The sequence below is a fragment of the Myotis daubentonii genome, chromosome 2 (assembly GCF_963259705.1).
Source record: "Myotis daubentonii chromosome 2, mMyoDau2.1, whole genome shotgun sequence".
NCBI classification, from domain to species: Eukaryota; Metazoa; Chordata; class Mammalia; order Chiroptera; family Vespertilionidae; genus Myotis; species Myotis daubentonii.
The window spans coordinates 72,367,299-72,384,428 of NC_081841.1; the positions used below are offsets into that span (position 1 = coordinate 72,367,299).

General features: G+C 37.7%; 1 protein-coding gene across 1 annotated transcript; it reads left to right on the forward strand.

The window, feature by feature from the left end:
* The first annotated feature begins 11,581 nt into the window (after positions 1 to 11,581).
* LOC132226584 (large ribosomal subunit protein eL29-like) lies at positions 11,582 to 15,767 on the forward strand. Its single transcript, XM_059681164.1, has 2 exons — positions 11,582 to 12,117; positions 15,479 to 15,767. Exons 1-2 carry the CDS (start codon positions 11,582 to 11,584, stop codon positions 15,765 to 15,767), a joined length of 825 nt encoding a protein of 274 aa, XP_059537147.1.
* The last annotated feature ends 1,363 nt before the right edge of the window (positions 15,768 to 17,130 follow it).

Below are 17,130 nucleotides of genomic sequence, written 5' to 3' on the forward strand. Positions count from 1 at the left end.
ATGTTAGAGAACAATTTGGCAATATCTAGTAAAGGCAAAAGGCAAACATGGGCTGATGCTATGGCCCAGCGTCTCTAAGGTGTATATAAAGACATGCTCAAATATATGCACAAAGAGATCCATAAACAATATCTTAGCATATTTGTTCACAACAACAGCAACAAAAAAAAAAAAACAACAATCAGTCAAACAACAACAAAACTAGAACAAGCTTAATGTTGAAGATAGAATGAATTTTAAAATGTGGTACATTTATATACTGAGGTACTACTCAGCAATGAAAATGAATGAATCTGATTATATAACATAAATGTGTTAAGAATCTTATAAATATAATTTTGAATATAAAAATAAATTGTAACCATAGCCAGTTAGGGACAGTGGATAGAGTTTCAGCCTATAAATTTAAGGGTCCAGGGTTTGATTCTGATCAAGAACACGTGCCCAGGTTACGGGCTCAAACCCCAGTGGGAGGCGTGCAGGAGGCAGCCGATCAATAATTCTCCCTCATCATTGATGTTTCTCTCTCTCCCTCTTCCTCTCTGAAATACAAAAATACATTAGAAAGATAAATTGTAGAAGAATATTTATTAAAGTTTGAAAACAGAATTATTTCTATATTTTGTGTAGAGAGACAACATGTGTAGAAAATATATACAGTAAAAAATGAACTACTTATATAAAAACCATGGGTGGTGTTCATCATGAACACAGCTGCCGCGACCAAGCAGAAGGAAGTCAGTCATGCAGGGGTTGCCTTGGCAACAGCTGTGCCCTCCCCACAGCTATATCCCAGAGCTGTTTCCTGTAAGGGCAGGGTTTGAGGCAGGAATCCACCCTGGGAGCGTGGAGGCATTATCTTTATAAAGTGGGCCACGCCAGCTCAGCCAAGTGTGAACCTGAGTGGGGGCGGCTGAAAGGCTTAGAAAAGACAGACAAGAGAATGAAAGCCGGGTCTCGGTGAGATGCTGCTTCTCTGAGAGACAGTGACCATGCCCACAGCCATTCCTTTATTTTACAGCAGATGCCTCGAGGCAAAGTAAGGGCATGACCAAGATGTTTACAAACATTCTCCTGGGTTTCAATCCTACTCAACTACATGTACCTGAACTCTATCAAGCCTACATCACTCAGGCACATGGGGCGACATGTTTGGACCATAGGTTCAAGCTTACAACTACAGCTGTTGGCTATAATTGTGCTGGGAGGGCCCTGCTCTCCAAACTGGGACTTGCACGTGGCAATGAGGGGACTGTGCCCTCTCATCAGTCCAAGGCTTGAACCTGTCCAAAACACTGTAGTGGCTCCCCACAATAAAGTTTTAATTCTGTTTCTTTGTTACTAATGTTGTGCCCCCGCCCCCCATGAAAAAGAAACAATTTCTTGAGGATTAGGCCCAGAAATTAGGATTTTAAAAAGATTCCCAGGTGATTCTAATGTGCAGCCAAGGTTGAGAACCACTGCTATAGATAATATTAAAACTATCAAAACGTGCAATTCTTTGTCCAAAAAATGAGCATGTTAAAAAATTAAAATGAAGAAAATTTGGATATACTCGATGGAGATTTTCACACATATTTGAGTGATGATTCCATTGATTCCACAGATGATGCTGAAAAAGAAAATTTTCCCATTGAATTTCTTAAGAGTATTACTCCTTTGGGAATGCTGTGTCATAAATTAAAATTGAAAGTGGGTGCAATCATCATGCTATTGAGAAATATTAATAGTAAATGGGGTCTTTGTAATGGTACCAGATTTATTATCAAAAGATTATGACCTAACATTATCGAAGCTGAAGTATTAACAGGATCTGCAGAGGGAGAGGTTGTTCTGATTCCAAGAATTAATTTGTCCCCATCTGACACTGGCCTCCCATTTAAATTGATTCGACGACCGTTTCCCTTGATGCCAGCATTTGTGATGACTATTAATAAATCACAAGGACAAACCCTAGACAGAGTAGGCATGTTCCTACCTGAACCCGTTTTCGCACATGGTCAGTTATATGTTGCTTTCTCTCGAGTTTGAAGAGCATGTGATGTTACGGTTAAAGTTCTAAATACTTCATCACAAGGGAAATTAGTCAAGCAATCTGAAAGTGTTTTTACTCTTAATGTGGTGTACAGGGAGATATTAGAATAAGTTGAATCACCAAAGGACCTAAATAGACACCTTTCAAAAGAGGACATTCAGAAAGCCAAGAGACATATGAAAACATGCTCAAAGTCACTAATCATCCGAGAGATGCAAATCAAAACAACAATGAGGTACCATCTCACACCTGTCAGACTGGCTATCATCAACAAATCAACAAACGACAAGTGCTGGAGAGGATGTGGAGAAAAAGGAACACTTGTGCACTGCTGGTGGGAATGCAGACTGGTGCAGCCACTATGGAAGACAGTATAGAGTTTCCTTAAAAAACTGAAAATGGAACTCCCATTTGACCCTGTGATCCCACTTCTAGGAATATATCCCAAGAAACCGGAAACACCAATCAGAAAGGATATATGCACCCCTATGTTCATAGCAGCACAATTCACCATAGCTAAGATTTGGAAACAGCCTAAGTGCCCATCAGTAGATGAATGGATTAGAAAACTGTGGTACATCTACACGATGGAATACTATGCTACTGTAAAAAGGAAGGAACTCGTACCATTTGCAATGTCATGGATGGAACTGGAGAGCATTATGCTAAGTGAAATAAGCCAGTCAATAAAGGAAAAATACCACATGATCTCACTCATTCATGGACAATAGAGACCATTATAAACTTTCGAACAATAATAGATACAGAGGCAGAGCTGCCTCAAACAGATTGTCAAACTGCAGCGGGAAGGCCGGGGAGGATTGGGGGGCAGGAGGTAGGGGGGTAAGAGATCAACTAAAGGACTTGTATGCATGCATATAAGCATAACCAATGGACATAAGACACTGGGGGATAGGGGAGGCTAGGGGACTGTCTAGGGCGGGGGGGATAAAATGGACACATATGTAATACCCTTTGTAATACTTTAAGCAATAAAAAAAAAAAGAATAAGTTGAATCACTCTATCAGTCATTGTTTGCATCACTGTTGTTTTCATATCAACTTTTTGTTGTTTTAATATCATGTTTTGGTCTTTTTTATATCATGCCTCTGTTGTTATATCCTTTTGTTATTGTATATTTATTAATAAATTTATATATTGTTTTCATATACATTTTACTAATGTCCTTTCATCTCTCACACTTCTATTATAGAGAAAGGGCAAATAGTAATATTAAAATATCTCCGCTAATTAATTCCCTTTTAAAAATATATATATTTTATTGATTTTTTACAGAGAGGAAGGGAGAGGGATAGAGAATTAGAAACATTGATGAGAGAGAAACATCAATCAGCTGCCTCCTGCACACTCTCCACTGGGGATGTGTCTGCAACCAAGGTACATGCCCTTGACTGGAATCGAACCTAGGACCCTTGAGTCAGCAGGCCGATGCTCTATCCACTAAGCCAAACTGGTTAGGGCAATTAATTCCCTTTTAATGTGCATGAATTTCGTGCACTGGGATACTAGTGTAATGATACTCTTGAAAGCCACATAGAAAATTAAAATTGTGTTGCCTGACAGGGTATAAGTGAGTAGGAGACATGACAAATGAAAACGGGTAAAAATAAACTTTATCTATCGATATAAATATTCAAATCGAATGAATGGTGGAACGACTGGCAGAATGACCGGTCACTATGATGCGCAATAACCACCAAGGGCCAGGTGCTCAATGCAGGAGCTGCCCCCAGCCCGCAGGCCCCAACCAGCAGCAGTGGCGGCGGGCGGGGCCTGCAAGTGGGCAGAGCCAGGCCAGCCAAGGTGGGTGTGAGTGGGGGCCCCCTGGTAGCCCCACCATTCACCCTGCAGAGGGAGGCAACCAGTGAGGGTGGTGGGGGTTGGGGGCATGGGGCGGGGCCAGCAAGCTGGGGGCACCAGGCCAGCCAAAGTGGGTGCAAGCAGGGCCCCCGATCACCCCACTGGTTTCCCCACAGATTAGCCCAATTGTTGGCCAGGCCTAGGGACCCAAACCATGCACAAATTTCATGCACTGGGCCTCTAGTACTACTTATATTTTTAAATATGAATTTAAAAAATGCAGGAAAATTATTAGTCACTAAATTCAATATAGAAGAAAGAATGTGATGTGATTAGTTGGAGATACAAAGAGAGCAACAAAATATATGCATGAAATTTTTTTATTTAGCTGACTGATGAATATATATTGTTTTATTATTTGTTATAACTTTTGCATGTATAAAATGTAATATTTTATACAACTTTGGTTTTTAAAGCCATTGTTTCTGCTAATGACCTCAGATTAGTGTTTCCAGGTATTACCTTACCCATTTTAGACATTCCTCACTTTCCTTAACATTCTTGACTGACATATTGCTTAAATCTCTTTCCAAGAATTACATTATTGAAGATATTACCTCCCAATAATGGTATTTGTAAACTCTGTATTAATTTATCTCAATGATGATCTATATTCTGCTTGTGTAAGTATAGCCTTGGTTTTATAATACTTCTAAGCAACATTAATATATTTTACTTAAAAAAAAGATTCCTAAGTCATAAAAGTAAGCTTTCACTTTGATTTCCCCTTTTAGGGTTTGATTTTGGCAGGTTAATTTATTTCTGCAAATGTGGGTTTCATTATCTTCAAAATGGATAGAGGTCTGTGCAAAGAGATTCGGATGAGAATTACATCAAATTAAAATACCAGTTAAATGAGACAATGTGTATAACACAGCTAACTCAGTGTCCAGAACAAATTGAAGGCTCAAAAATTAAATATTCCATCTTATTAATACAAATGAATCTAAATATTCCTACATTTCTGACCACTCTGGAGGTTCTCACGAGGTCTTAGGATCAATACTATGACTCTTTGGTACATGAATATAATTCTATTAATGCTCAAGTTAGAAGAAGTGTGGGTAAGTATATACATATTATTTATATGTACTGTTTAAAGATAAGAAGACTTATATAAATGTTTTAGTAATAAGAGTTAGGTGTGAAATAATTTTTTAAAAACTTTTGTCAAAGCAACTTTTCTAATACTAATTTAGAAAAATCAAGACATGAAAACTTTTAAAACAAATTAAAAGCCTGTGTGGTTTCATAAAGTCCTATTATAGTGCACTCATTTAAAAGATGCATTTTTGTGCTTTTCATGACTCCTATATAAAATATACATATATATATATATTAAATATATAAAAGATTTCAAATAAACACATACACAAACATGTTTATATAGATATACACATACACACATATAAGGAAAGTCTGAATCTAAGAACAAAATATAAATTAGGGAGAGATTCTTTGCTCCATGAGAAATTTTAAAATGTTATTTCTTTAAACTGTAATTTTCTTTACAGTTATTTTACACACAACTTCTTAGGACAGACCTTATGTAAAATAAGTTAAACACCTAGTAATGTTTCTCAAATGCATTAATTAATCAGATGAGCTTTATTTACGGTAACGAGAGTAAGAAAAAGAAACAGGCTTATACATTATGCTTTTACTTAAAAAAATATTTGACAGGAACTCTATAAGAAAGTAAAAATGACAAAATTATTTGCCCTTGAATTTTATATCATTTTGAGAGAACAAATACTGATGCATTATACTCAATATCCAGATATTGAAATAACTCAAACCTAATATTTTGGGATGAAATAAAGTCTTTCAGTCATGTTTCTACTGTAATACACTATAGATTAAGGGAAAAACATAATTTGGTACCTGCTGAGAGTCTGTTTTAACCCCATAGCTCATGATGCAATTCCCCTGACCTGGCAAACAGGTAGTGGTGTTATTTTTTTCATAACGTATAGTCAGCTTATTCTGAAATCTAGTCATATATTTGATTGCTGCCCCAACCCCCCCCCCCCCCCATAGTGAATTCCACAGGCAGGAGATCCACGCTATCAAAAGTGATATTCAACCAGAGGGGCTTATGAAGAGAGTGAAAGTTTCTGAAGTTAATTTCTCAGAAGGCCCTAAGCCCCAGCCCCCCCCCCCCCCCCATGCTCTCTGCAGCTGTTTAACACGGCTGGGCTAGCTGAGCCTGGGTGAGTTGGCTGCCTCCCCCTAGGGCAGGATTTCCTGTTCAAAGGGCGGTTGCCATGGTTGTATGATTCTGTGTGGGGAGCGGGAGGCTCTGTGATTGACCAAGCTGTGCTGAAAGATAACAAGCACAAAAGCGGCAACGTAAAGCCGAAGAAAACTTTATCAAACTCCCAGCTGAAAGTTGGAAGAGTTCTTCCCACAGTGAAAACGTGTTGCATTTTTAAGCATATCTAACTGCGAGGCGCTCACAACTTTTAAACGGTTTTAGTAAACTTCGTCAGACCTCTCAGTCTTCAAGTGGACATATGGAAAAGAGAACTCTGGATCGATATAATTAGTACAAAGCAGGGAAACAGAGGAACAGACTAAAATTCCTGGCTCATTTACTGTCATCTTGTATCATATAAATGCTTGGTGCCCTAGGTTGATACCCTATCATTCACTCTGGCATTCTCATTTGTGTCTGCTAGTCTCTGTATCAGGCTTCCACCTAGACTTTCCTATCTAGATGTGAGCAAAGTTTGGGGCTCAAATCTCCTAAAACATTCTTGCAAATTAAATAGTAAAACACTGACTGTCTGAAGGTAGTATTGGATAGATTTAAAGATGTTGCAAGAACTGTACTCAAAGAATGTTGATCAACAATAGAACCTCTACTTACTGAGCCACCTATTGTGTGTCAAAAACTGTGCTGGTGCATTTGGTTACATTATCAAATTAACCCTTTTTACATGCATGTTAGTTGCCAACCAATGTATCTTTTATCTTTTTCTCATACTAAAACAACTCCACTTTTGTTCAAGGTTCCTCTGCTTCCTATTAAAAGGGCTCCATTGCATCTAGTCATGGCTATGTGCAGAGTTCTGGTCAGCGAGACAGAGATGAATGTTTCTGGGGGAAGGTTCCCTTGCAGAAATTTAACTTCATAAATAAAAAGACAAATCATAGGAAGATAAAGTTTTGCCTTTGTTTCTTAGCTGTTTTTTTATTATTATTGTTCATTCTTCTCAGCTCAGATAAAAGGAGGAGCAGCCATCTTTGATGAAACCATACACTAAGTAGGGCAAGGTGAAATGATAAACTAAGCTTGAATTTTAGATTATTTTTTGGGCAGTTCCATCAGCTCTGATTTCTCTACCAACTGCATTTTTCTTATATAAAAATATAATCCTACCTAAGTCTTTTTACTGTTGCTAAGCTTTCTGCTACTCCCAGTGTAATGCAATTACTTTATATACATCATTATAACTCTCTGAGCTATGTAATAGTATGTATGCCACAGCTAGGAAATAGGAAGGGGGGAGAGGGGATTTTAACACACTCTTTATAACTCTATATCTTAATCTTTTTTATTCACTTCTTAGGGTCCTATATAGTTTAACTTTAACTTTTTTTTTTTTTTTGCTAGTGACTTAAATGGAGAGATAGAAGAGTCAGTCGTTAGATTTGCAGTTTCCCAACGCTTGAATGATAGCTAATACACCACAGTCTGGGACTGCAAATGTCTTGACATATTGAATTTCCTACATCAAGCTACTACCATTGGTTGAATTTATACTCAAATAATTCATGGTTTGATAAGCTTATTAGAATCCAAGAGAAGATATTGAGTAGGTAGTTGGATATAGTGGTCTGGAATTCAGAAAAGAGACCTGTGCTGAAAATATAAATTGACTCATCAATGACATATAGATTTTAAACTTTGTGACTGGGTGAGATCACAAAGAATAAGAGAGTAAATAGAAAAAGAAATAGGACTAATGACTGAAGCCTAGTCGTCCATAGTAATGTTGTTGATAAGGGTAAAATATGCAGAGAAGGAACTGTGAATGTGGCATCCAAGAAAATAAGTGATAAAATTATATGATCTATGATGTCAAATACTGTTTATTTGTCAAGTAAGATAAAAATGAATTAGCCATTGGATTTAACCACATAAAGAATTTTGGTAGGGTGAGCATCCACCCTCATGTGCCCCTAGCACTACCAGTTTGTACCTGTTGTCTTGGTTTAATTAATAATAATGTTCTTTTATTCTTTTTTGTTGTTGTTAATCCTTGCCAGAGAATATATTTTCCATTGATTTTTTAGAGAGTGGAAGGGAGTGGTGAGAGAGAGAGAAAAAGAGAAACATCGATGTGAGAGAGACACATGAATTGGTTGCCTCCCTCACATGCTCTGATCAGGGATGGGGATCAAATTTGCAACTCAGGTACATGACCTGGATCAGAAATCGAACCCACAACCATTTGGTGTGTGGGACAATGCTCTCACCACTGAGAAACACTGTCCAGGGATATAATTAATTTTTAAAGGTCAGATATTAAATCCACATAAAATGTCATTGTCTTTTGTATGAAATAAGATTTTACTGCCAAGCAATAGCTTTTTGTCTCAATACCATTAAAGCCCATGTTAAGGTGATTATTTGCAGTCTTTTATAATATATTAAATCTCTGGTATAAAAATGTTTATGATATAGACTCTCCATATACATATGGAGATATTTATTTAGTTCTTTTTTTCAATACGTTTAGTTAGTTCCTACTAAGTGCTAGACATAGTGCCATGCATTACTCCAGAGTAGTTAACAAAATGAACATGGTTTGTATTCTTATGGAAATTGGAGCCTACTTGGAAAGTAAATTCTAAAAAGGTAATCAAATAAATATATAATTTAAAAGTATGGTAAGTGTTCTGAAGAAAACATAAATATGCTTTCACACACTATTGAAACAGGAGGGAGACATATAAATGTAGCTCTCTTCTGAGGAGGAAATCATTTACACTTACATTTAGATTATAATATTGAGGATTTCAAAAGTGGGTGGAAGAGTGTCTAAGAGTATGGCACAGCATGCCACAGATAAAAGTTGTTTCAGAAAAAGGTCAAACAATGATTTTTTTTTCACCAACCAAATAAGCTGCCACGTAGGGCTTGATCTTTGGTTCATTGAATCCAAGTCGACCAGTTTACTGTATTGCTATGATGTTTGATGTATTTTCAAAGTAAATAAAGTCAAAGTTTATAGTTAAGGTCAAATTTTTATCTGAATTGTAGTTATTGTGACCAACTCTCCTTTATTTAAAACCTAGTCCAATGATTTTCAACCAGTGTGCCACAAGAATTTTTAAAACATGCAATACATGACTATTTAACCAAGGGCACTGACCTCATTTCCCTCAGATTGTCAAATAATAATAAGAAAAAAGACAACAGCTAACACAAAAATAGCCATCTGGTGTGAATGCCCTATTTTGAACCCTAAACCTATCAGTCATATAACAGAGTTGCATCGTATTGGTCACATAGCATAAGTTTGCATCTGATTGGTTAATTCTTAGCACCAGAAAGTCTTATGTACAAGTATAGGTACCCTATTTTTTTAAAAAGTCACTTTTGAGCAAAAACAGTAGGTAATTACTTTTTTTTTGGTAAATCAATCAAAATTATACTTATTTTTGTCAGATCAACAAAAAATATGTTCTTTGGTGTGACACAGAATTAGATTGTGTATGCCATAATATATGAAAAAAGGTTGAATATCCCTGATCTAATCCACTCTTTATGCTGGGATTTAAGGATGGACTCAAATTTGGAAATTAAGATGTGAAAGGAAGTCTACAGTGTGGCTTTTGTAAAATTGTTTTCCAACTTCTGAGAAAGAGTCATGGAAATAGAAAGATTCTCTGTGCTTAGGTACCTGACTGTAACTGCTGACCTCATGCAGGTGCTTGCTGTCAGCTTGAGAGTAAGTCAACACGTGGGAGAGCAGAACGACAATTGCAGAATAGCAGGGCCAGAGCCATCTTGTGCCTGAATCTGCCAAATTTCTGGGTTTATTTTTAAGTGCATAAGTCATTTCCTTTAAGTGAATTCATTTTACTTGAGTTTTTTCTGTTTTTGCAGTTAAAAGCATTTTAATAGTTGTAACATTTTTAGCTCAAGTCTGAGGCCTGAAAAGGGGAAGAGGATTATCAAAGAAGAGTAGTTGATACCTTCAACACTCTCCATTCTTCTTGGCCCAAACAAGCATGTCTACATAACATGTCTTGAAATTATTAGATAACTATTATGAATTGCAATGCTTTCTGATTACTATTTTGTCAGTCTTTATTATGACATCATGGAATTCCTTATTTCTGTGTCTTTCTAACTAAGTCTGGCCAACATGTGTTGGGCATTACCTTAAAGTTACATTCCCTCACTGCCTGTTACATACTTGAGCAAGACATGGAATACGACAGAGTTTACTTTTTCACCATAAAGCTAGGTCTTACAGTGGAGAGTGGGATTAAGATGAGCTACACAGCAGTGACTCCTTCATTTCCTTGTGCTCTTGCTCTGTACCTTTATCTCCCAAAGTTCTGTATTCCCCTTGTGCTTGCTGTTGAGTGGGAGTACATGTCATTTTCATCACAATCATTAATTTACTAGCCACTCACATATTCTAACACTGACTTCACTTACATACTTTAGTTACTGCTTGTTAGACCTGATATTGAACTGTGTGTGTGTGTGTGTGTGTGTGTGTGTGTGTGTGCGTGTGTTACTGTTTTCAGAAGAATAGATGTCTCTTTTTGGGTTGTTTTTCTGCCCTCTTACTGATAGAGGTCTAGCAAGAATATCTTTTGTTAAAATGCATGCTATAAAGTATTTAAAATTTTTTTTTTATATTTAGAAGATATACTACTGAGGTAATTTCAATTTTTGTTGTCCTTTGGTGAAAATGTTTGCTGGAGTGTTTATGACAACTTTTTGACTTGTATCTTTAAATTTTCATGGAGTTTACGTTTTTTTGTTGGTTTTTCAAGGTGTTTTTATTTATTTCAGAGAGGAAGGAAGAGGGAGAGAGAGAGATATAAACATAAATAATGAGAGAGAACCATTGGTCAGCTGCCTCCTACACACCCCACACTGGGGATCAAATTCATAATCCTGGTGTGTGCCCTGACCAGGAATCGAACCATGACCTCCTAGTTCATAGATCGATGCTCAACCACTGAACCATGATGGCCAGAATGACTTTACTTTTAATTCAATTACATAAAACCAAAATTCACCAGTAAAAGAAATTCCTATACACAGGAAACAACCCCACAGCTTGTTTTGTTGATCTCTAAGACATTTTTAGAAGTCATACGTTACAAATAGTTGATTGGCCATATCAACTTTTTGATATATCACTGTCTTTATATTGTAAAATCCCAAGTAGTAGTAGGTATAAAAGTGGTTAAATGAGCATCCAAATTATCATTAGGAAGACTCATGCTGGGTGTATGTTAACTTAGGAATTTAATTAGTATATCTGAATACTAAGACAAATGAAAATAATTGGTAGCTGGAAGAAGGTACCTTACATGTGGTGATTATTAATAGCCATTAAGAATATATGGATACTCTTTTGCTTCTGGCCCCAGATGCTTCGGGAGCCACGGGCTTCAGTGCAGAGATGGCCAAGTCCAAGAACCACACCAGGCACAACCAGTCCCCCAAATGGCACAGAAATGGCATCAAAACTCTATCACAAAGAAACGAATTTCTTAAGGGGGTAGACCCCAAGTTCCTAGGGAACCTGTGCTTTGCCAAGAAGCACAACAAGAAGGGCCTGAAGAAAATGCAGGCCAACAACACCAAGACCATGATCGCATGTGCTGAGGCTATCAAGGCCCTTGTCAAGCCCAAGGAGGTCAAGCCCATCCTCCTAAAGGGCAGCAAGTGCAAGCTCGGTGGCCTTGTCTACATCACTCACACCAAGTTTGGGAAGTGTGCTCCTGCCCGCATCGCCAAGGGTCTCAGGCTCTGCCGGCCAAAGGCCAAGGCCAATGTCGAAACCAAGCCCCAGGCTGTGGGTGCGGTTTCTCCTCAGGCTCCTGCTCCCAAAGGTGCCCAGGCCCCCAATGAAGGCTCCATAGTAGAAGCCTCTGTCTGCCAATGTGAGGATGGAAGGACTGATATGACCCCTGGGCTGCTGTCTGCATGGAGCTGGTGTTCTCCTGTGCTATTTGTACAAATCAACCTGAGGCAGGACAAGAAAGAAAGAAAGAGAGAAAGAAAGAAAGAAAGAAAGAAAGAAAGAAAGAAAGAAAGAAAGAAAGAAAGAAAGAAAGAAAGAAAGAAAGAAAGAAAGAAAGGAAGGAAGGAAGGAAGGAAGGAAGGAAGGAAGGAAGGAAGGAAGGAAGGAAGGAAGAAAGAAAGAAAGAAAGGAAGGAAGGAAGGAAGGAAGGAAGGAAGGAAGGAAGGAAGGAAGAAAGAAAGAAAGAAAGAAAGAAAGAAAGAAAGAAAGAAAGAAAGAAAGAAAGAAAGAAAGAAAGAAAGAAAGAAAAAGAAAGAAAGAAAGGGAGATAAAGGAAGGAAGGAAAGGAAGGAAGAGAGAGAGAAGGAAGGGAGGGAGGGAGGGAGGGAGGAAGAATATATGGATGGCCCTGGTGAGTGTGTTTCATTTGCTGCACTGTAGTCCATACAACAAAAGGTGGCGGGTTCAATTCCCCATTAGGGCACATACCCAGGTTACAGTTCAATCCTAGGTTTTTTGGGAGAAAACAACTGATTTCTTTAACATTGATTTTTCCCCCCTTTCCCTCCCTTTCTCTAAAATTAATAACAAAAATAAAACATGAGCTGAAAGTAGTAAACAAATAAATATTTTTCAGTTAAATCACTCTGTTTGGAGGATTCAAATTTTCAATCTAAAAATTTTAGAGATCTAGTAGAACTTTTCTATTTTACAAATGGAAGAAGAATAGCCCAGAGAGAAAAAAAAAATGTTTTCTTCTGATAAGTAATGAGAAGAACAAGTAAGATTAATTTTCTCTTAATTGCAAATGTGCTGATAGAAAAACAGCATAAACTTAATGTCTTTTTGAAAAGTGAAGAAAAAATAATTTAAAAGTTAAAAAAGCCACGAGTCCTTTATTGGAATTTTTAAAACCACCTTTGAAATGGGATTGGCATAATAATAGGTAAATAATGAGACTAATAGGAGACCCCCAAAATGCGGTAGCCCTATATGACTAATTTGGGTATGCTTTAGTTTAAATTATATGATATTTGAATTGCATATCTCCTCCTGAAGAGGATTTCAGTATGAAAACAAATTGAGAAAAACCTTAAAAATAGTCTGCTAACACATCAAATTCTTATATGAGAGTCAGCATAACAATTGTCCTTAAATTGTACCCAAATACATTAATTTAGTTCATAAATCGGTTTAATCCATTTCTACATTTTCCAGGAAGAAAAATTAAAGTCTTCCCCTGGCTATTTCATAACTTTTCCATTACTGTATAAAAAAGCTGTTAAGTCAAATAGATTATTTTCTAGAAACAAGTTATTGATGATCATTTAAAAATCACTGATGTATATGGATTGTGCTTTAGTATCTTACTTCTGGAAATGTAGATGCAAAATGAGGCGGTTGTGCAATGGCCTGAAGGAAAAAGTGTTGTGTGCTGTGTGAGCAAGATTCTTAGAGGCAAAGAGACATGGAAGGACAGGAAAATAAGAAATGTAATGTTTTAAACATGTGGCCCTTAAATTATTAATTTATGAATTGAATATGGTGTTCCTAGGATAAAAATGCTAAAAAGCAGCTTCAATATCCTCTCAAGAAGACATCATTGAACAGAGGGGTCTGGCTCTTGTGTATCCTACCTCAGGTTCAGATAAAGCTCAGTCATACAATTTGTTATATGTTATTTAATTATCTATGTTTTTCTTTTCATATGTTTATTGGTCCTTTGTGATTTCTTAACTGTGAATACCTCATTCATATAATTTATTCATTCTAATGGCTTGTTAGTCCCATCTTTTTCATCATTACCATTTTTTTGTATTTATATATTCATATAAACATTAAAATCATTCTGTCAAGTATTTAAAAAAAACAACAAACCTGTGAGTTCTATTTCTAGGAAAAAAGTGGACTAGATTATTTGAAGGAATCATTCTGCTAGAAATATCCAAATAGTTAGATATACGTATTTAAAAATGATTTTAACCACATTGGCAGGTGGTTAGAGCATCGGCCCGAGCAACTAAGGGTCCCAGGCTAGATTCCCAGTCAAGGGCACATATCTGGGTTGCAGGTTTGATCACTGGCCCAGGTCAGGCAGTGTGTGGGGCAACCAAACAGTGTGTCTCTTTCACATCAATGTTTCTCTCTCTCTCCCCTCTCCCTTTGCTCCTTCCACTCTCTCTAAAAAAATCAATGGAATAAATTTTATTTTAACCACAAAAGATCCAGCAAGGCAAAAAATCAGTTTAAGGGAATTAGGAACTTAGAGAAGTAAGTGAAACCCTGAAGTCACTTTTGCCCTAAAAGTATTTACCAATTAATGGAAAAGCAAAACTTCTGCTTTGATGGCCTTGAGTGGCATAGGAAACCTTGGGTCTTCTGAAGTGAGGACTACCAAAAGACATAGTCCATATTAAGCTGGATTCCTATAAGATACGCCTTCAGAGTAAAGGATCCAGAACTACCACCACCTAGAATTACCATGGAAAGTTGTTCAAATCTTGGCAAAATAAGAAAAATTATCTTCTAAGTAATTAAAATGAAAGTTGTGTAATTGCAGTTCCAAGCAGATCCACAGATAGATAATAGATAGATGATAGATAGATAGATAGATAGATAGATAGATAGATAGATAGATAGATGATAGATAGATGATGGATAGATAGATGTAGATGACAGATAGACAGTGGTAAAATTGCAGATTAATGGAGAAATTGTGCACAGTTCCTTGCTGGTATGGATCAAAAGAGACATTTATGCAAGGTGTGGATAGAGAAAATGGATAATCAGTGCTATCCCTTTATGCCAGAGAGATTAGTTGTAACATGCACATGCTGTTGTATTTGCTACCTTACCTACCCAGTGTCAGGAACAATCCAGGCATATGTGTTGAATGTGACCCCCAGAGATATGTTGAAGTCCCAGACCCTGGGATCTGTGAATGTGATCTATTTGGAAATGGGGTCTCTGCAGATATAATCAAGTAAGATGAAGTCACATTGGATTTGAGTTCTATTCAATAACACTGATATCCTTATAAGTAGAGCCACAGACAAACAAGGGAGGAGGATGTGTGAAAATGGAGGCAGAGCTTGGAGTGAAGCAGCTATAAGCCAAGGAATGTCCAGGAATATCAAGGAAGCTAGAAGAAACAAGATGAGATTCCTCCTCTAGAGCATGTCTCTGTTGACAACTTGATTTTGGACTCAGCCTCCAGAACTGTGAGGTAACACATCCCTATTGGGCTTAAGCCACTTAGTTTGTGGTACTTTATCAGGGAAGCTCTAGAAAACTTCCAGATTTTCTTTTTCAGTTTCTCTGGTTCCCCATTAGGGGTGTGTTTATATTTGATGAAGAGTGGATGCTTTGCCTGCAGAACATCCCCATCATCAAAGTCTTCGAAGCTGGAGACTTAGGAGTGATCAGTGAGGTTTTCTGTATGCCCTTGTGCATTGCAGTTCAGTCTCACCAGTTCCTGCATGCCCATAATCTCCCCACTTTGTTTCCATTTTATTTTCCTAACTGCACACCTTGCAGACTTCAGGCTTTGACACCAGGCACTGAAATAACAGTCATCTATTATTTCCTAGTGTTTCTGCTTCTCCGATTGAATCCTGACTGATAACACTCAAATTAAAATAATATATGTTTCTGTAAATTTATTTGGGTTACTTATGCAAAAAATTATCCTATATTATTGCCCAACAGTAATCTGGTATTTTGTCTTTTAAATTATCTCTTAATCTTAGTTTTAAAAAGTATTCAGAGAACACAGATTATAATATCACTCTTATTTTTAGTTAAATGTATTACTAGTATAGGCCTTGAAAACCAAATAATTGGTTACACCTGTGAAAAATAAATGACTGCGTGAATGCAATGGATGTGAATTAGAACTGATTCCACTACTGAAAAATAGGGAAATTGCATATTTTTATATAAAGCTTTAACCATTTCAATCAGCACCAGATATTACACACAGAATGACTATGTGTGATACCAAAGCACTCACTAAATCAAAATTTTAACAAAACTTATTATTTATATAAAACAAATAAACAAAGATATTTATATGAACTTGATTTGGTTGTTAGAAATAAACTGACAATTCAGTTTAAAATCCTATGAGCACTCACCACATACACATAAGAAATCAAAACTCTAAGCCAATATTTTGCATACACAATGCTAACATACACCCTCACAAACATACATACTCACAAAAGATTATTATATACATACTAGGGGCCCAGTGCACAAATTCGTGCACCTTGAAAGGAACTGTGGGCTGTGAGGCTGCAGTGGGCACAAAGGCAGGTCTTTGCCCATTTTCTGTACCCCCACCTGGCCCCTCCCATTGTCTGCCAGCAGCCCTGCTGACAGCGCTGAGCAATTGAGGCCAGTGCCATCAGCAGGTGCAAGCAGCAGCTGCTGCCCTGATTGCCCCTCAGGAGCAGAGGGAGGTTGAGAAGCCCTGAGGGGTGATCAGAGCAAGCAGCCGCTGCTTGAACCCACTGACAGTGCAGAGCGATTGGGACTGGCGCCAGGTGCCGGCAGTGGGTGCGAGTGGCGGCTCTGGCATTGGCAGTGGGTGCAAGCACCGGGCACGACCACATTGTGTGGGAGCAAAGAATTTTCAGTAACCACAAGAGGCTCACCCCCATGACAGCGACCAGTGCCCCGCCTTGGTCTGGCACCCCTGCTCACCTGCTCCACCATCTCACCGCTGACAACGCCCGCCATGTTCCATGCATGCCCCCTGGAGGTCAGCAGACATCATAGTGACCAGTTGTTTGGTTGTTCTGCCATTCAGTCTATTTTCATATTAGGGTTATATATATATATATATATATATATATATATATATATATATATTCTAGAGGCCCAGTGCACAAAAATTTGTGCACTCGGGGTGGAGAGGGGGTCCCTCAGCCTGGCCTGTGCCCTCTTGCAGTCTGGGACCCCTCGGGAGATAACGACCTGCT